We start from the raw sequence: 21,741 nt of genomic DNA, 5'->3' as shown, positions 1-21,741 counted from the left end.
GTTTCGGCTAATGCTGCGTTCAAGGCAGGCTTTTGAAACCGTAAGTTACAGCTTCAAGTCACAACTACGACTTGGTAGCGTTCCAGGTAACCCGTAGCTCGTGTTTTTACCATCCTGTTGTCTGTGAAAGTTCCCTATAACGGCCACTCGTAACTTCCGACCCGTGAACTCGTACCAGATCGAACTGGTATGACTTCACAGGAAGGAAAAACACAAAGTACGAGTTTCTTTGAACGCACCATGAGTTAGCAGCCCCCGCCCTTGTCAGGCATCAATTGGTCCTCGTGCTACGTCACCACATTCACGCGCATCCCTTGGCTGCACACACAGCCCTTCATGCCGTTCTCTCTCCTCATTGGATAACACTTGTATCCCACAAGGAAAATGTTCTCCTCGGGTTACAGCAGAGCAGAGTGACGGAGAGACTCGTGTTTAGGCTGAAATACTTCATGTAAGTGATTGCTGACGGAAAATAGGACTATTTAGGACTTATATTAACAAAAACATTCCACTGATATCTGCTTTAATGTCATAAAAGTTTTTGTCGAAAATCTATCTGACAGTGTGGGCCAACGTTTCCACAAAAGTATGACATTTTATATTTTATGAACACGTTGGCCCACACACACAGCCTCTAATTTTATTTCTGTTTAATTTAAACACACGGTATTACAAGTATCTCGGTTTCATTAACTTAAAGGGATAGTTCAACATTTTTGGCAAATTCTCCTATCGCCATAATCACCATAGTCATAGCAGTAGGTTCATTACCTTTAATTATCGGTGCATGTTGTTTTGAGATCGGCGGGGCAGAGACGTGAGCTGCTCAGTGAACACAATGGAGGTGAACGGTACAGGTCCCCTGTCCCTCATCAAACTCATCAAATACACAACCCAACAACTCCACAGCGCTCTGGTGGACAAGTTGTGACCTGCACATTCACCACGCTATGAGATAATCATGTAACATTACGAGACAGAGTTGTTTTAGAGGCAAATGCAGCCGGAACTACTTTCCAGACACGGCTGCTGGGCGGAGTGATTTCAAAAGTGCAAGTAGTTCTGAGTATTTGCTTCATGTGTAATGTTACGTGATAATTTCCTAGTGTGGTGAATGTGCAGCTCACGTCTCTGCCCCGAGGATCTCAAAACAACATGCACCGATAATAAAGGGATAGTTCAAAAATTGAAATTTCACTCATTATCTACTCACCCTCATGTCGACTAAGGGCTGGGAGAAGTTTCAGAGTCCTCCGTGCCTTTTCTGAGTTACAGGGGGTCTCGGCGTAGCAGTGCATGTCCATATAACGGTTGCAAATGGATACCAACTGTCTTCGTAACAAAAAGACACACCAAAAAACATCCAAATACCTCCATGCTGCTCGTATGTAATGTCCGTCTTGTATTGAAGCCCCGAAATGCGAAATTGTCCTGGAAAAAATTAAATAAGTCTATATTTCAAGCTTGTTTGTAGCAGAAGCTCCTCTTCCCAGTTCGTCCAAATTTGACGAACCAGGAAGAGGAGCTTCAAGAAGCTTCCGCTACAAAACAAGCCACGGAGGACTCTGAAACTTCTCCCAGCCCTTATAAAGTCGACATAAGGGTGAGTAGATGATAATGAGTGAAATTTCAATTTTGGGTGAACTATCCCTTTAAAGGTGATGAACCTACTGCTAATTGGCCAAAATGTTGAACTATCCCTTTAACCATTAGCATACAAAACAGGTGGCGCTGTAGCAAAGAAGAACCAAGGGGTCTGACTGCGCAGGTCTCCGGGTCTGCACTCTGCAGCAGCCATATAGGACTAGTGGGAGCGGCAGCAGCGTCTGGGGAGGAAGGGGAGGAGGGGGGAGAGAGGAGGCTGCCTGCCCGCCTGGCATGCCGCTCCTCCCGGGACCAGAACAAGCCAACGCCCCTCTGTCAAGTCTCCCTGGGCTCCACCCTCTCTCTCTCTCTGTCCCTAGAGCGAAAGCAGTTTGTACAAGGCGACTGTGTCTGTGGCGGTGCTGAGTGACTAAGATCAACCAGGGCTTCACACCAGCACTTTTCTTTCGGAGAAGTTGATTCATCCGAGTTGTGGAGGGGGGAGGAAAGAAAAAAAAAACCCACAACGTCCAGCACAGCAAGCTTGAGCGCAAGCAGCAGCAGCAGCAGCAGCAGGTCTACGTTACTTTACCTTCCCCCCCTCGGGAAAACTTTCGCTTTTTTTTTTCTTAATTGTCGGTTGTTTCGACTAAATCGACTCTCCGTCGGTGTAATAAGTTAGTTATTAGTTTAAAAACATGGCTGATACAACCTCCAGCACCGCGGAGAACTGCGTGGGGCGGCTGAAAGGCTACGTGAGGACCCAGAAAGGGATGATTCTGGCGGCTGAAGTAGTAAGTTCACTGACCTGGTGGAAAAACCTGTAACTTTCAGCTTCTGTTGTGCATTTTTCTTTTTTTTTTTCTTTTTTTCCTATAGTGTGTACAGAGTGGGTGTGTGTGTATGTGTATGTGTATGTGTATGTGTATGGTTTGCTCAAGCAACCTGTATCAATATTTGATAGATGTTCAAATTTAAAGTGGTATAGTCTATTTATTGATTGGATTTAAAATGTTACAAGTGCTTTCTAATGCAATGTGTTCAGTCTGGTCAGCAGGGAATGAGAAGCATGTGGGTGGGGGGTTGAAGGATCATGAACTGAGGGGGTTAAGGGTTTCCACCTGTCACATGTGCTCCACTGTTTTCTCTTTTTTTGACACCAAAGAGCCAAATGCTGAGTGTTAATGGCACATGAAAAGGTGACAGGTGGGTCAACTCCTCATTACCAGAGAGGCTGTATACTACTACTATTTGTAGGGAGTGCAGGGAAGTAGAGGAAGAAAACCCCAAATATGGAAAAGAAAAGAAAATGCAATGGACATCACATTCCTATTACAGTAGTATAAAGGGAAATAAACTTACAGTGCACCTTTGCACATCTGGCACACAGGAGGAAACAGAACCACCAGATAAAACACCTTAGTCCTTAATCATAAATAGGTTTGCAGCAAACTGTGCGACCACTTCCTTTTCTGGGAATACTTTTAAAAATGAAAGTATTTATACCGTCTTTGACCAACATTTTCACTTCATTACCTTTGTTTGCATGTCTCAGTGGTCTGTTTCTCTTAACACATGAGTCACTTTGACCCTAAACTCTTTACATAGGCCTACACTTGACTGAAGTTACTTATTAAAGTGCTAATCTGAGGTTGTTGCACTTAATTCTTTAACACGCTCAACTAAAGTAACTTTATTCGGTGCTAATTCGAGGTTGTTGCACTTAACTCTGCACATTTATGCTTTTTCTCTGCAGCATTTCAAAGAGAAATGTTGCACCTTCAGATTTTACAGGTTAAATAAATATGTCATGGATTTATAAAAACACATGATGCATTGTTAGAAACTTCACTTAAAAACAGTTACACATGCTACTTTAAAGGAGAATTCCGGTCCTTTTTGACCCCTAAATTGTTTTCCAGATGGTCAACCAGTGTTGTGGGGGAGCAAAAAACGCGACCAAAATTGATAACGGTAACGGTTGATAAACGGTCGGAGATATTTTGGACATTACCACTGCACTGCTCCACCGTTTATTTTTGTAAAGAAATCATCACAACAAGGAAAAAGTGTTTGTTTCTGTGGCGGGGAGAGCAGGCGCTCTGCGATCGGATAGTAATGTCTTTCCAGGATGTTTCAGAGTTCGGCTATCTGAAGTGAGTGACTTGACTACATGCAAAAACACAAAGTTTATACTGTTTATACTGTTCACTATATGAGTTCAGTGGTGTCTCTAAGGATTCCAGTCATGTACCATAGATATTTGATTGTTTTATGAGTGTTTGTTGTGGTTGAAAGAATTGCCCCCATGGGCGTTGTCGCTATCCCTAGCTCCGGGTAGCCATGGTGTAGCCTAACTCCGGTTTGCCTGCATCAACACTGGGTGACCATCAGGAAAACCATTTAGGGGTCAAAAATGACCGGAATTCTCCTTTAAGTGCAGCTACAGAGTGCAGGACTATACAATAATAGTGTGCTTTTACAGTGAAGCGAGTCATTTGAATACTTCTTCCACCACCTGTGCATTTTTGCAGTGAGTGTTTATCACGTCCTCCTCCTCCTCATGCGTTAGAGTTTAACAACATGTGTCGGGTTACTGTAAAACAATGTTGTTACTCACTCTCAGTTTCCAAAATCTGAGGGAAGCTTTTTGTGTCGGTGATGAAAAGCTCTGCTCTCATAACTCAGCGAGCTCATTATAAAGCAGCAGCCTCTCTCTCACATGATGCTGGTGGTCAGTCGGTCCTCCCACTCACCCAACGTTTTTCCCTTTTCTTTTCTTTTTTTTTCTGGATGTAATGGAAACTCCAGGTTGTGTGTGAAGTTTGGCCCCAGGAGGAACAAAGGATGTGTGAATTACTTAGCAGCACACACACACACACACACACACACACATACATCTCATTCAAGGATAACTTTGTGCTTTCGCCGCAGGACACACGTACGACTCTCCTCCATGAGTTTGTGTTGTTTGCTTTTCCCCAAACTTGGGCACTTGACTTCACTTGAAGGAAGTCGCCTGTGATGCTGCTGGATGTCTGAAATAGTTTGCAGAGCAGGGAGTGAGCCAGCGAGGGCTATGGGAGTGAAACAGGAAGTCAAATGTCATTACTGCTTATTATGTCCAATCTAATAGGAAATAGGATATTTAACCCCTGGGAAGACGACGGCAGGAATACCGACAGTCAAATCCTCCAGTTACTGTAGCCTACAGTGAACCAAAAGTCTGGAGGAGAAATGTTTTCATGCACTGTCAGCAACTTTTTTGCAGGAATGTTTCCATGCCCTGCTGAACGACATGTAGACTTATTCTCTCTCTGTTGCTTTTTTATCCTAAATGTCACAGACATGACCACACTTGAACAATTTTGAGCGTGTCACAGTCACACCCATCTAGTGCAAATATCCGTTTGTCATGGAGCACAGTTAAACCCGTAGCGATAAGTGAGGATGAGTCATGAGTTAATTTTCTACCTCACCACCTGTTATGCATGTATGTAAAAGAGACTGCAAACTGTTTTCTTTTTCTATTTTCTTATAGAAAATTCTTCAGAAGAAAGGGAGGAAGAAAAGTAGCGCGAAGAAAGAGGGAGGGAGAGAGAGGGAAAGACTGAAATGAATAGATGTTGAGTAAGAGGAGTGACGAAACCGACCTTTCCATCTTCCTCTCAGCACACATGGTATACACTTTAGTGAGCCGCAGCAAAAACCGCCTCAAAATGTAAGAGACTTCCCTAGCAACTGTTGCTGTTTGGGGGTGCCTCTCTGCACAACGGGACTACATCTTGGCTCTCGTGTTGCTGCCGACTATAATTAGCCAAACAGTTCACAACAATCTCTCTCTCTCTCTCTCTCTCTCTCTCTCTCTGGGCAGAAGAGCGGCTCATTATTACTCTGCCCTACAAAGGCAAAGTGCCAATGGCCAATCAAAAGTGTGGCATACAGTATTCTCTTCAAATCTCTCTTCAAAATTTCCAGAGTTATTGGGCTTTTTATTTTTGCTGTCCATCCAAAAAAGCACTGTGAAACCAAGGCAAAGTGCCGTATCTGTAGCTAATACCAAGGCAAATGTGCAGTTATCTGCCATAAAACGGTCAAAATTGGTCAAAAAGACAAACTACAAAATACATTTAATTCAGTCCACCTTTATCTAATCAATTATAGACTTAGTTATTCGTAGTTATTCATAATTTGATGCTTAACCTGACAATGAAAAACACAAAAAGCTGTTTTTCTCAGTTACAGATACTGCACTTTGCCTTTGTAGGACAGTACTGATGTGAATAGATCCTAGTTGAGGATCTTTTATGAAAAGAAAAGAAGCCGAGTCGTGGAAACAGATCTGCTGCTGTATAAAGGTGTCAACATCTCTGAGCCTTTCTTTCTTGTTCTCCGGGACTCTGTAGTGTAGTGGGTGTTTCTCTCTCTGTGTGTGACGGCTGCTGCCCTCAGAGCAGCCGGCTCCAGCCTGAATAGAGGCTCCTTTGTGCGGGACCTCGGGGCCCCGTCCGTCCGTCCGCCCCGCTACTCCACAGAGGCAGTTTGTGCCAGTCTCGAAAACACATGAACTACTGATGCATCTGGCTGCGGCGTTTGTGTAACAGTTGTGAGCGAAGGGGAGGGTGAGGCCGCAGCAGCAGCAGCAGCAGCACTGACAGATGCAGGGCTGGTGTCGGTGTCGTTCGTCGTGTCAGTTACTTCATGTGTGTATCATATGGACGGCAGTGATTTGACACTGACCACTGGAGGTGTCTGTCTGTCTGTGTCTGAGAATAAAACACAGCCATGTGCAGAATGTGCTTTTTTTAAACTGCACATCCGAATCAGAGGCCGTTTTTAATTCCAAGAATAAAATTATCTCACAAGGAAGCAGATAAGTGTTACAGTAAGTGCAGATGAGATAATTAACCACTTTAATAAAAGGTCACATGCTGATATGATACCTGCACGGTATCATATGGCTTTGCCAAAATAGCTTGGGTGTTAAGAGTTAAAATAAACGTTAGAAAGTGAAACCGGGAGCTACTAATATGCAGCTGTAGCACATGATAACATCACTTATCAAGCAAAGATGCAAAAGATTGATTTACCTTGTTTGACTCACAGTAAATTGAATATGAAGTAAATGCTATTTGCTCTCTTATATTGCAATAAATAATTAAAGCATTCATCATCAGGCTATAGACCCTTTCAGAGAGTATAAACAAAGACAGGTGTTACCAAGGATACTAATTAAGGCTCCATTCCATTTAGTGTACCAGAGCGTTTTCTAATGAGCCACACCTGTCTTTGTTTATACTCTCTGAAAGGGTCTATAGGACTTGTAGCTAAGTTTCCGCTCCTGCAGATGTTATACACTTTATTAGAACATCTGTGCACCTGTGTGCAGTCAAACCAATCAGATGACAGCAGCAGATGGGCTGGTTTGACTGTTTCTGCATATGGAAAACAAACTGATCAGTCAGAAGAGAGAGGAGATGAGAGGAAGATCGGAGGCTGCAGTGAGTGGACACAGGGTTTCTGCTGAGGCGGCAGATATCAAGGTCACGATCTGGCACCAACGCCACGAATCCACGGACACAACCTGCCACAGCCTCCCTGTCACTGTGTTGTCTCTGTCTGACAACTTCCAGCAGCATTATTAAAGGGATACTTCACCCAAAATCGATAATTCACCAATTCTCTACTCATCGTCATGCCAAGGAAGGGTTTGGAGAACTTTCAGAGTCATCAAAACGCTTTAGGAGTTCCAGCGGGGGTCCAGCTGGCAACGGGTTTTCATATAATGGCGGCGGATAGAGTTCACTTTTGAATCGTCCAAAACACACACTATGAAACATCCAGATACCTCCATACTGCTCGTCTGTACTGACCCAAGTGTCCTGAAGCCGCCACATGGAAAAGTTGTTCGGAAAAAATGTATTTGATCTCTGTTTTTATCCTTGTTGTAGCAGTAGCTCCCTGTGGCTGCACGAGATTTGCTGCGAGATGTTCTTCCGTGTTTACGTCATACATCCAGTGGTTTACAACGACGAACGAACATCTCGCAGCAAATCTCATGCAGCCGCTGGGAGCTGCTGCTACAACAAGGATAAAAACAGAGATCAGATAAGTTTTTTCCGAACAACTTTTTCATGTGGCGGCTTCAGGACACTTGGGTCAGTGCAGACGAGCAGTATGGAGGTATCTGGATGTTTCATAGTGTGTGTTTTGGACGATTCACAAGTGAACTCTATCCGCCGCCATTATATGAAAACCCGTTGCCAGCCGGACCCCCCCTGGAACTCCTAAAGCGTTTTGATGACTCTGAAAGTTCTCCAAAACCTTCCTTGGCATGACGATGGGTAGATGATTGGTGAATTATCGATTTTGGGTGAAGCATCCCTTTAAACACCACACTGTTAGTGACTCTCAGAGGGAAGTTTCCAGCATCTTGTGGAATTCCTGCTACAAAGTACTGAGGCTATTTCTGTAGAGCCAAAGGGAGGCCCTTCCCAGCAGCAGTGTGTGTGTGTGTGTGCGTGCGTGCGTGCGTGTGTGCGTGCGTGTGTGTGTGTGCGTGCGTGCGTGTGTGTGCGTGCGTGTGTGTGTGTGTGTGTGTGCGTGCGTGCGTGTGTGTGTGTGTGTGTGTGTGTGTGTGTGTGTGTGTGTGGCTCTCCTAATAAAGTGTCCAGTTAGACAGATAGAGCATGCCCCTGTTGTGTGAATGCATCTTCCCACACACTTTGACAGCAGCAGCAGCAGCTTCTGACTCGTAGGCTGCATATTAAGTTTATGATTTTTCCACACTGGCAGCGTTTCAGTGGCATTCACGGAGAAGAATGCACGCGGGCTTTTCTCCCTCTTATGGAACGACACCACAACACGATCTTGTTTCTTTTATCTAACAAGAAAGCACCATGTGATAAAACTGACTGATCGACTCTGCGGCTGCAGCAACGTGATCCATCCATCTCGTCTCAGTATATTTGTGTAGAAAATGAGTTTTTCCTACCTATTATGTGGTTGTTGAATTGTGAACTGTGAAGTGGAGTAAATGAAACAGTGGCGGCTTTGTTGGACTGATTTATTGTCTGTCTGGCCCCGGCTATTGAGTGGACACAAATCTGTTACTGTCATGGCCGCTGGGCGCTCAGACGGCCGTCGCTCTGTCAGGCGACCTGAAGTCAAAACACACACAGGAGGAATTTACTGTAGGAAGCATCTGTTCGTTTTTTTGTGATATTTATTGTCTCTTTTCTTTTTTACTGTCTTTACCCACCCCCACCTCCCCCTCTTCCTCTCTTATCGCTCTTAGTTTTTGAGTTTTGTCATCATCTGCTGCTATGCTGCGTCCGTGTATCAAGGCTTCTCCACTGTCGCCATCTTTGAGATGATCTTCTCCATGGTCTTCTTCTTCCTCTTCATGATGGAGATCGACAAACAGATCCAAGTGGTCAACTGGGCCTGGACTGTAAGTGACACACTCCAGGGTTATTATTATATTATATTATATTATATTATAGTTAATTAAAACTAAGACTAAGGGTGAATTCCAATTTCTATCTTAACCCTCAGACTCAACCTTTAATCTTAGTAGCCCTCAAAACCAAGTGTTATGTGCTATTTTGTGACTTAGAAATGGGACACCCCTTAAATGCAGATGTGTCAGTGAGTTGAGTTAGTTATAAGTTGATATTTCAAACAAATAATCTGTATAAATAACCATAAACCACAGACATATTCAGCTGAAAGTCACCGCATACCACGGCTTATTGAAAGGTAAACACGAACTGTAACTATCGTCAGATAACTCTGCGGCTATGGGAGATGACATTAGCTGTTATCTTAGAACTTTATCGGCGCAAACATTTTACGTAGGCTGTATCTTGATAAAACAACTTAACAACTTCATTACCACTGAGAAAAATGAGCATTTTGTAACTAAACGATAGCAACATGGCTTGTCCGCACTGGCCAAGATCATAAAATAAAAAAATAAATCTTATGCAACAATGAGGTAAATAATCCGTAATGGACTGGGCCTAAACTAAGATAATACAATGGTTTTTGTAATATTTATATCTCTATTAACAAAGAAAATACACTGTATGAAGTGAACTTGCATTGTAGTTTTAATGAAAGCTCAACGTTTCGGTCCCTTGGAGCTTCGTCAGGGAAGTGGCCGGCTTCAGGCCTGTGCCGGACAGACAACATCCACTGGACCCCGGAAACGGCCAGGAACATCATGTAACCTGATGAAGCTCTAAGGCTGTCGTCCGTCTGCCGTCTGCCCAATTTCACGTGAATGCAGCATGAAAAATACGATTGAATTGCTTGCGGTATACAACCGCAACGCTAGATGGGAGTAATTCCTACACAATGTACCTTTAAAACTACAATGCAAGTTCAGACAGTGTGCGGGAGCCTCCTTTGATTTAACCCAGCAAACACAAACCGTAATTTCAACGTTGATTTCCAGTTGAAAACAGGTTGATATAAGGTTTGAACGTTTCTCAACCTCTTTTCAACCATCTAGAAAGCGGTTACAACATCAATGTGTCACAAAACACATATTTGTTTAATTTCAGTTGTAAATTATTTCAGTTGTAGCTCTCAAAAGAGATTGTATTGATTAGATTGACATTTTTTCTCTAAATGAGGGAGGCAAAATTATGTCTAAACAAAACGTAATTTCAACGCATTTAATGTTGTAAAAAATCATGAATATGGAACTATATCGGCTTTGTGCTGTCAATGATGATATTTCAATGTATTTATGTAAAATTACATGATGTAGTTTACTTGCGTAACGCGCATGCGCAAATACTTAATCGTTTGACCGCGCGCTGGTCTTCTCCTACGCACCTGTCTGCCTTTGTAGGTGTGTATAAGTTGTTTGTAGTAAACTGAAATTAAAATGACATTTTTTTCCAAAAACGAACAAAACGAAGAAACTAAATAAAAACTACAATGAACAATGCAAAACTAAACTAAACTAAACTAAACTGAAGTGCAGATAACCTTAGCTTACAGTTTTAGTTTTCTGAGAGATGGCTAAAGTTGCAGGAAGAAAACGCCACAGACTTCGAGTACGACCCATCGGTAGAGTGAATGTAACGTGATGAGGACTCATGGTAACATTTATGGGATGCAACTAAAAGGGAAAATCCCACAAATTCGGAAGTTCATCTTCAGAGGTCTCACAGAGGCTTTCTCTTAAAACCTGAAAAACTAAGACTAAGACTACTGTAAATAAAAACTAAAATAAAACTAATCAATTCCTCAAAAACAAAAGCTAAACTAAAAGTGCTTAATCACTTGTTGAACTAAACTGAAATAAAAAAGCAAGCTAAACAAAAATAAAAGCGATTGAAGATTTTAAAACTGTAACACAATGCACACAAACACATACATGTACACTCATTTGTATCATGCACAATTGCAAATCTTCTACTTCTGCTGCTTCTCTGTGCAGGATCTTTTCCGTGCCGGTAGCGGCGCTCTGGCTTACATCATCACTTCCCTCATCACTGTCATCGGAGGAGCCGGGGACGGCCCTCGCATCGCAGGCGGGGTCAGTCGATCCGCTCTGACTCAGTCTGAGCGTTTTTTACATTGAATTCTGAAATGGCTCGTAATCATTCATTGTTTGTTTTGACAACCGTGGCTTCCTTGGTTTTTTTGTAGCTGCCATGTGTAAGATCAAGAAGTGGTGTATCAACTTAAATCTATGTCTCATTTCCTTCCTGTGAACATCGAGTGCAAACCACAAGACTTTTGCAGAAAAGTTCCTTCCAACTGAATCAATAATCCATCACCACATACAGTAATGTCCTCTGGTTCAGAGGCTCGGCCTTTTCCCTCAGAGTTGTCCCAAAGGCTGTGACAGTTCAAATTTGTGTTTGACTTTATCATACAGTAGCTAAAAACACAGTCACTACTTTCTAGCAATAGTGAATGAGGCATTTGGCAAATGAGCAGGAAGGGAAGTGGCATTACAAAATGTGCAGAACATGCACATAGTAACTACACTAGTTACACTTCTTCTATGTTTTGTGGTTTAGTGATGATATTCAGCCAAATTTTTCGTCTATGATTAATGCGACTATGTGTTGAAACTTTATGTGCTGCCAGGGCCGGCCCAAGCCTCCATGGGGCCCGAAGCAAAATCTTTATTTTGGTGCCCTCTATTACTGCCAATAATACTACTGTATTTCGTTTTTCTAATCTGTCATTATGAATCATCATATCCTGGCAGGTCTTTACCCATCTATGGTTTTTATTCTGAAATGGCACCAAATTCAGCTAAAAGTGCAGCCTGCGGTTGATTTACATTTAGTATTTAAATTGATATAGTACTGGGATTGACTAAAAGTTACAAAATAAACCAACAGACAATGCATTTACTGTGAACACATCATCTGCTCTTTAAAATTTTTGGTTGTGCAACAACAATTTGAAATGTAACAACAATTCAAGTTTTTTCTAATTACGCAGAGTTTCTCCAAGGGTTGACAGAAGTTACGCACTACAATTTCAAAAAGTTACTTGCCCTTTGGGGCCCCCCAATGGTCACGGGGCCCCAAGCAGGTGCTTAGTTTGCTTATTCCTTGGGTCGGCTCTGTGTGCTGCCATGGTCTCTCTTGCAGAAGAGATCTTGGATCTCAATGGGACAAATCTGGTTAAATAAAGAAGTGTTTTATATTTATTACTATTGTTAGTTTATTCAGTTTTTATTCTGTGCTGTGTGATATCAGGGAGATGTGTGTTGTTGATTAAAGGGAAATTTCCCACTACAACTTTCCTTGTTGCTCATGTAAAACGCAACATGAACTACTTTTTAGGCACGTCATTTTGTTAATGTACGATGAACCACATGAACTTTGACTTTGTTCTTTGAAATATTGAAGGGATTTTTTTTTCCAGTCGGGGATTTCTCAAAGTGGAGAAGGTTTTGTAATTTGCACTTGTTGCATCACTTGGGACTAAAGTTCTTGTGGTGTGAACAGGAAAGAGATTCTGACATTTTCAAACACTTGACGTCTTCACTTTGCTTCGCTATGACATTTATTCTTCATCATTCATCAGTTGTCTTTGTTGTTGTTTTCGCAGGTATTTGGTTTGGTTGCCGGGCTGTTGTTTGCCTATGATACCTACACCGTCTTCCTGGTCGTCAGGAGCAACAGGCAGCACACAGCAGCTCCCACCGGTGAGAGCAACACACACACACTCATTTTCATGCTGTTAATGACCTATAATCTGATTTTATTTCTCTAAAGTCTGACTCTTTGTTTTGTTTTTTTAACTTTATTTTTTTTATTTTTTTCACAATGGTAACATGACAAATCCATTTCCCTTCATATACTGTACATTTTTTCCCTTTTTACAGCTGCACATGATCTTAACACTTATAATCAAGAGTTGTATAATAAAGCAGTATGATAAAAAATAATAATAATTAGAACATAAAATCAATTACACAGATTTAAAGTGAGAAAAAGAAAAAAAAAAGAATGTAAAGGAAGATAAATTATGGAATATAATAAAAAGAATGATAATATTGTTAATAATAATAATAATTTGAATTTGAAGAAATAAAAGGAGAGAGATCCACTCTAGGTATCAAATGACATGTTGTGATGGTGTGAATGTGTTTAGTAGATAGATAGATAGATAGATAGTACTTTATTGATCCCTTTGGAGGTTACCCTCAGGGAAATTGAGGTTCCAGCAGCAGCACAGCACCGAACTTGGTGCTGTGGAGCAACTGGAAAGGCTGCCATCTCTACAGTGCCATCTTGCCTGATCAAGAGTCTTATGCCACACACTTATTGTATTAGCAGAGCTATGACAGGTTTCCATCGTTTAATAAAAATAGGTTTTTGAAGTCTTAATGATTATATAATTTGCTCCATCTGGTAAATGTCCCATATTTTCTGAATCCACACATTATAAGTAGGAGGGTCTGGCTTTTATTAGCCATCTGATGGTTATGCATTGTAACGCTGCTGTGAGCAAAATGTTTAAGAGGTATTTCACATCCCTTCACTGCAAAAACTCAAAATCTTTCCAAGAATATTTGTCCCTTTTCATGTCAAAATGTCCAATTTCTTGTCAAAACTAAACTCTTTCCACTTAAAATAAGACTCATCACCTAAAAATGAACTTGTTTTTTGATAATTTTCACTTGTTTCAAACTAATTTTCACTTGAAATAAGTAGAATAATCTGCCAGTGAAAGCAATTTTTTGTGCTTGTAATAAGGAAGAAAAACTTGCTCCACTATCAGATTTTTCTACTTAATTCAAGTGAAAATATGCTTGAAAGAAGTAAAAACTGTCTAAAAACAAGCTACTTTTTAATGTGATGTTTCTTATTTTAAGTATAATGAGATTTGTTTTGACTAAAAATGACATTTTGACTAGAAATAAGACAAATATTCTTGGTAAGATATTTGAGTTTTTGCAGTGTTCCTTCTATACCCTCAGGAATTGCTCCCAATAATGTTACTACAGGGGGTTTGTGGAATATCCTGTTTGAAAACATCTCTGACAACATGTCTGACTCTTTGTTTTTTTTTTTTTGTTTTTTTGCAGACGACAGAGTTTAAACACTCCCAAGACACATGTGCCTCTGTCAAGACCACATGTGCAGAAGTAAAGGGTTAAGGGTGGAGCAGAGAGGACGATGGACAGACAAAATGAAACAGGTCACAGTTAAAGCTAATGCGCCACTGTACGGTGAAGAATAGATGTGTTTTAGAACCAACCGTGCCTGAGAGGAAGAAGATGACGTAGCCAAAGTGAGCGGTACAGTACTGTACACCTGTGCCTGCATGTCGGACAAAACAAAACCTTGTCTACTACACACAAGAACCACCAACCACCGACCCCGCCCCCTTTAGTCCAACCTCAATGTACCACCATTAAAAAAGGGAAACTGTAAAAAAAAAATAACAGGAAAACATGTAAAACTTTGGTTGATGTCGTCAAGCCGCTTGTCTAATACACATCTGCTGTATTAAATAGTAACTGTGTCACTTGGAGAAGTAACTGACACATGAATCGGTGCTTTTATGAATTGTTTAACATCGTTGTGCTGTTGTGTTGTGTTGTGCTGTGTTGTTCTTGGGTTTGATGACTTCTGTAATGTCGGCGAGGTCTCACAGCGAGTCTGTTATTTAATCGGAGTGCGTCCTGTGTGTTACAGAGCCTTAAAATCTCACTCACATTCACATTAACCAGTTCCTTCATCCTTTATTCCTGAATCTCTTTGAAGTGGCCTGCTGTCAAACTACCAACCACGTGTTCATTATTTAGTCGGTGTCATCCTCCACTTTTACCTGTCTACTTTGATTCTTGCTCAGGTTGTGTTTCTTTTTTTTGTTTTTCTTCTTACATTTGTAACGCATTGTTAAAATGCAAAGTGTTTCTCTGCTGTCACTTTTCACAGTCCAGTAGTAGTACAGTCCAGTTTTAAAATAAAATCTATATATTTTGAATGGATTTAGCAGATAAAGAAAAGAAAATGAATATACAGTACAGAGAGAATTAGCAGTTGGAATTTTATTTTGTGAATATCACAGTTTTAATATGTTGTGTAACTGTTCCTTTGGTGGTTATTTGTCCAACTTAAACAGTGCCTTGTTTTTTATTTTTTTGTTTTTTTCTAACAAGCTTTACTGCGGTTTGTCATTTCAAAATTCAAAAGCAGCCATGCTTTGGGAAATAAAAGCCATTGTTACTGCAAAGGAAATCTGTTTTGTAGCTTAAGTTGTTCAGTAATCTGCCATATCCTGCAGCTTTTTACTCAACAGCGACCTCCTCTGCTCGCATGAGTCTGGATGTGTTTGCTTTCATTTAACTTGTCTTCTATCAGATTGCCACTAGATGGAAGCAGACTGTTATTAACTGGGATAAGCCTCCTGTCTCATCTGTTACTGGGGGAATTAACAGTGAAATAATTATCAACACAGTTGTGGAAGGGGTTTGTTTTAGGATTATCAGACTGTTTGTGTTTCAGATGTGATCAGGAAATGCTCTGTTTTTACTCAGTCCTCCTCCCTCTCTGGTTAGATCCTGACTGACCTTGTGCAGCATGCATCTCTGTGCTCTCTAATCTCATCTGAAAATCTTCTCGCAGTTATACACGCTGTTCCCCTCTTTTCATTTTGAGATTACACTGCGTTTATATATAAAAAAACAAAAATCCTCTCTTATTTTGTTTTTTTCCACCGTGGTGCTTCTGCCTTTCAATTGCAATACCCACTGTATTACCCATTTTAAAGACCTACAGTGGAAGCATAATCCTTTGTTTGGGGTCAAACTGACTGTCATCAAACTAATTCCCCATGTTGCTGCTGCTGCTGCTGCTGTAGCAGCCCTGCTTTTGTAATAACTTTCTCCCAAAAACCTATTTGTGCAGCGTTTGTCTGTATTCCCTTGTCAAAATATTTATTTTATTTATCAGATATTTATTCATAACTTAGGGGGAAAAAAACTACAGGCACTGACTCCTCCCATGTTGAATGTTTCCACAGTGCAGATTGTGCAGATGGATAAATAAAGACTAATTACAATGTGGATTAAAAACATGTAGGTGGGAGTTATAAAGCAGGGTCAATAGAGGGGGTTTTATAATTGTGAAAAGTGATCAACTTCCGTGTAGGTAAGGTGAAACAAAAAGCCACAACTTTAGGTGACTGACTGTGTTCAGGTCTGGGACAGGACAGGAGGTAAAGTTGGAGCTTCGTCAAGTTTTAGTTAGGTGCTGCCCGGATGTTTGTTGTGAGACTGCACCTTCAAAATAAAACTGGGGACTGGATCCCACTTCAACGCAGAAGAGTTTTATATTTAATATATTGACTCTTTACGTTGTGTTATCTATATTTATGCCACATTTATTTCTTAATTTGGCTTTGACTTTACATTTTCCCAAGTAAAGTCATACATAAAGGGTATACTGTATTTTATTTTGAAAGCTCTACCGGAAGTGTCATTTTTCAGTTGAGCTAGCTTGTCGGTTGAGTTGCCAAAGTAGTTAGCCAAGCCGAGCCGAGCCGAGCCGAGGCAAGGCGGCGGAGTGCGGGACAGTGTGAGAGAGGAGGAACATCATGTAGTTTGTGTGTTTTTTCCCCCAATATCATCACTCCCGTGTTTCTTCCCTTCCTTCGTCTGTTACTCCACCGGGAAACGGAGGATTTCTGTCTTTTTTTTTTTCTTCTAACGTCCCAACCGCCGACATCATGTTCCTGCGCGGATCCAAAAAGCGACGGTCGAACCGCTCGGTAAGTGTCGGGTTTTTCCGCCTCACGTTGATTTCTTAATGACTTTCACCGCTAATTTTTTTTGGTGTAATGATCTCTGATGCTGTATTATTATTAATATTGTTTGGCACGACACAAACTGAACGGTTATCGCTACTGTTTTCTTGTGTTTGTCCTCATGAACTTGTGGGGTCGTATTCAAGAAGTCCAACACAGAAACAACTTGGTCCCACCTTCACCTGGCGTTTGTGTCGGTGAATTGACCTCAACAAAAAAAAAAACACTACACTTAACAATAAGTGTGCTAAGTTGTTTTATTTATGTATTTATTTATTTTAATATAGAAGAGGTTATAGCAGTAGAAAGCCCTGCTGCATTCTTTGTATCTTGAGTCATTTCAGGCGCCCCAGGTGTAGGCAGGCAGACAGACAGGAGGGGTCAGACTACGTCATAGGTCTCTTACCTGTAGTGTTGTCGTCAAGGAAGACCACCTAGTTACCTAACCCGGGTCAGAGTCAAGACCAAGACCAGAGCAGACCAAAACTTTGAGGGGGTCGAGACCGAGACCAAGTCCAAGACCGAGACCCAAACTAATGCGAGACCATTTTCAATCAAGACCAAGTCTGTATTCAGTGCCAGTTCTCATAATAATCAATCATGTGACTTGATATTTACATTATTCCCCAAAGAAAAGAAAAATTTATATAAAATCTATACCATATTTAATTGAAACATAGTTTGGATTGAACAGAATAACACATCAGCAGCACAGAACCTGCTTTTGTTGGTTTTTCAGATGGTTATACACAGTACACAAGCATAAGCCTACTTTTGTATTGTAGAACAATTTTAATCATCTTAAAGTTATTGAGTTACATTACATAAACCAAAGTGAGTGGGTGACATTTGCAGTAAAAAGAAAATAAAAAAATCCAGCTCTATTGAGGCCGAGACAAGACCATATGGTCTCGAGTACCACATCACACTACTTACCTGAGCAGTTGGGATGTGGGAGCTGTAGCATTAAGGTGTTCATTATTATACCGGCTTTGTCAGGTTTCCATCATCATCACCACCACCGCAGCAGCAATTGTGTTAACTTGTCGTGCTCCAGTTGGAGTTGTGCCCATAACGCAGCCAATATGGTCAGTTTACAGGCTTGTTTTCAGACCAGGCTGACAGCTGTGTGGCCATGAAACATCTGGCTCTGCAGCAGCAGCACACTTGGGCAACATCCAGACAGTGACTGTGAATCCAGTTACAAGTATACCACACTCACTTCTGTACAAGACACATTTAAAGTGGATTTAATATGAGGTAAATGCAAATCATAGTAACTTTTTTTTTGCTACTTTTACTGAACCCAGTCAGTGGGTTTGTACATAAAATTGCTATAGCCTAATGTTTAATACAGATTTTGTAATTTACCTGCGGCGTATCTCCTGTGTAACAGTATTTCAACATTCAGGATGTCTGTTCCCACCTTAGACATTCAGTAATTACACTGCAAGTGTCAGTGAACTGAACTCCAACACTATCTTGAAAGTTTAATTATATAGCACCTTTCTTGATCTGCTGTCACAAAGGCTCCACAGTTTAAGTTGTCAGTTCGTTATTATAGTTTATTAAACTCAACTCAACAAAAATTTTATTTATATAGCTTTATATAGCACATTTAAAAACAATACAGTACATCAAGTCCCAGCAATATGAATAACAGTAGGAAACCAACATAGATTAACAATAAAAGTCAAGACAATAAAAACATTTACTAAAATAAGGTAAAATACAAATAAAATTCATATTAATAACAGGATAAAAGTCGAAGTGTCCGACTGTCCGTGTCAACTTGAGTTGAAAGCCAGTGAGAAAAGGTCTTTAAAAGTGATGTAAAATGCTTTAGCATCAGAAAGGATTTAGCAACAGTAATCGATTTTCAAAATAGTTGTCTATCTAATCGCTAACTGTGTCAGCTAGTACAATAACAGGAGGCTTAATGGGGGAGCATATTGATTTCTAATTGATGTTGACATGTCAGAGGTGTACTGAAGCCAAAATATTGTGATAGTGTGAATAAAAGTGCAGATTTGATCCGATGGATCTACAGTCAGATCCTATAACAGAAAAAAAACATGCAGTCAAACTTTAGCATTCCCAAAACTTCATGCTTCCTTTGTACAGTAGTTTTGTGATGTGTCCACTAAAGTCAGTAGTAGTAGCCTGTGATTGATTTCATTATTTTTTTTCCACCAATAAACCTTTAGATTGTGACGTTGCTGAATATCTATGTCGGAAAAACGCAGGTGTAAATAATAAAAGTGATTGATGGCCGAGTCCCATTCAGCTTCAGTTTCATGCTCTCACAGAGTCACTGTCATGGAACGGACCGAGCCTTTGTTGATATTGTTATTATTATAACACCTGTACCTGGGCTGCGTTTCCTGCCAGGACAAGTGAACGAACGTGTCTGCAAATTCACTATAAGAGGAGCATCGACTCAGCACCGCCGGCCCCTGACCTCTGACCTCTCCTGTTAATGTTTAACCCCCTCCCACAACACTGAAGAGAGGAGCAAATCCTAAATGACACTGAGCTGTTCCTCATATTTAGGAAAGTATTGTACTGTAGTAATGATTGATTTTATTTACTCTAACCACTCTGATGAAATCATCCGGCTGTATTACTTTTCCATTCTCTCATATTATTGCAAGTAAATCGGCGGAGGCAGTGTGCGGTTGCCCTCTGATGTCAGATAACAACGCTGGCAGGCTTTCAGCGCGTCCATTACCTGGTTACACGGTTACTTGGTAGCAACAGTGAGCTCAAGCAAAACCAAGGCAGCAGCACGTGATTAAAAACCCCACTGTTAGAAAAGAAAAAAAGAAAAGAAAAGAAAAGAAAAGACAGAAGCTTGTAGTATTATTTACCTTCCACACACTTTAGTTTAGAGGAAACTTCCTACCACCCCTCCCATCACATCCTTCACTCACAGCGACAACAATAGACGGACCTCATTGTTGGGTCACAACACTTGGCGTATTATCTGTTTGTGGAGCGCTGAAGGGAAACACATGAAACCCTCAAGTCTGTGTGTGTGTGTGTGTGTAGCCTTGACGTGTAGGACGCTGCCGCCGTGATAAGAAAACATTCAAGGAAATGTTAAGAACTGGCAGCAGATGTAGTGTTCAGAGCTCAAAGGTGGTGTTTTAATCATCAAAAAGCATGCACACAGAAGTAAATTAAAGGTTTCTACTCGTTTAAATTAACCTTTCCTTCTCATAATCTAGTTTGACTTTTAATCGGAAGCAAGTTGACATCTTCAGTATCATAGTTCTTTTCAATCATGTGCACATGTACTGTAGTAGAATTAGACATAGATTGAAAAGCTTGAAAAAAAATAGTAGGTTAAAGCTATGAGCTTAATAGCTACCCTTAATCCTTCCCTTTACCCTTTAAAGCTATTTATAATTTCTAATGTTGCCAAAAATAGCACAGCAAACACTAAAGCGTAAACATATGAATATATTAACCCATTAACCCATGAAGAAACAAAGACCCTCATCGAATAAAACCACGATGAACATGATAAATAAAAAAAGAAATAGATTATCAAATGATTTTCAGATGTAGGTTACAAGCAACGCAGCAAAAACATGTAAATTCAATCTTGTTTATACTTTTCCATCATACTCTGCTTTGATTTATTTTTAAACTGTATGACGTTTTAGATAGAAAGATGGATACTATACACATGCATACAAACATAGACAGATAGACTTTAATCGTTATTCAAAAAACAATGAAAAGCAATTCTGTGACTACTCATGGCAATTAAAAACATTCAGGCATCAGGAAAACCTCATGGAAAGTTAGAAAAAAAAAGGGTCAAATGTCCTGGAAAAGCTTGAGTTCTTCTGGAAAATTGTTTAACGCATCACGACATCTGCTAGCAGAGCTCTGTTTGTCTTCTTCAGACCCCACCAAGGATTTCTTCTTTTCCAAAGAAGAAGCGTCTAGCGAGAAAAACAATAGACCACTTTGAGTTGATGAGTATTGGATGGCGAACATGAGGGTTTTCTTCTCCTCTGCTGAGTGACTGATAGAGGAGCAGCTGTTTTGGGTGCGGTTTAAAAACAAAAAACAGCATGTTTGAATTGTTCTATGATAAATTAGTCATAATTTCTAAGCATGTCAGAGATTATTTCATAGATAAGTCAGACTTCTGGGGCTGAGAGAGGGATAACAAACTGGTTAAATGTACAAAATAAGGGACAAATGTCTCTGTCAGACTGTAGCAGCTGAAAATGTCCTGGAAAATGATTTCAGGAAAAGAACGGGACCCCTGAAACATAATAAATAAAAGGGATTTCAGAAAAGCACAGTGCTCATCCTAAGTGTAGCCTAATGTCCGTCATCATTGCTCTGTTTAAAATCCTCCAGCAAGATCCTCCACAACTTCAATGCCAGCAACAGAAACACACATCATCATGTTTTTAGGTGTGGAAAAGACCGTCTTATTTATTTCTTCTTACCAAGATAATAAGACTCATTTAACCTGTGCATATTCTCATTTGTCCAGGTCATAGTATCTCAAAGATTAGTATCTTTTATTTCGTCTCATTTATTTCTTCTTACCAAGATAATATTATTCACCAAGATCGACCTGGAGTGTGACCTTGTTAAACTATCTGTGGCGATCTCATGTTGTCTGTTTTTTGCACAATAACGGGACCATTTCAAGTAAATTTGAGGCTTTTCTCAGGATCGTTAATCCTTCATTATTCATTACGTCACATTTGTACCCGTGCGTCTTAACTCTTAATTGCTGTCCGTCCTCAAGGGAGTGAGAATCTCTCAAGTTTTAGTTGTTGGTTTGTTGGTTGGTTGTGGTCTGGTGGAGAGAATGAGAGT

The 21,741-nt window shown here is 40.6% G+C and overlaps 1 protein-coding gene across 1 annotated transcript; it reads left to right on the top strand.

Moving 5' to 3' along the window:
- Nucleotides 1–1,952: 1,952 nt before the first annotated feature.
- On the top strand, nt 1,953–15,283 carry plp2b (proteolipid protein 2b). The gene is made up of 5 exons (XM_083975386.1): nt 1,953–2,378; nt 8,882–9,037; nt 11,042–11,140; nt 12,679–12,775; nt 14,162–15,283. Exons 1-5 carry the CDS (start codon nt 2,283–2,285, stop codon nt 14,173–14,175), a joined length of 462 nt encoding a protein of 153 aa, XP_083831512.1. The 5' UTR covers nt 1,953–2,282; the 3' UTR covers nt 14,176–15,283.
- The last annotated feature ends 6,458 nt before the right edge of the window (nt 15,284–21,741 follow it).

The sequence above is a fragment of the Trachurus trachurus genome (genome assembly GCF_905171665.1).
Source record: "Trachurus trachurus genome assembly, chromosome: 7".
Lineage (NCBI taxonomy): Eukaryota > Metazoa > Chordata > Actinopteri > Carangiformes > Carangidae > Trachurus > Trachurus trachurus.
This window is presented reverse-complemented; position numbering and strand designations above follow the sequence as displayed.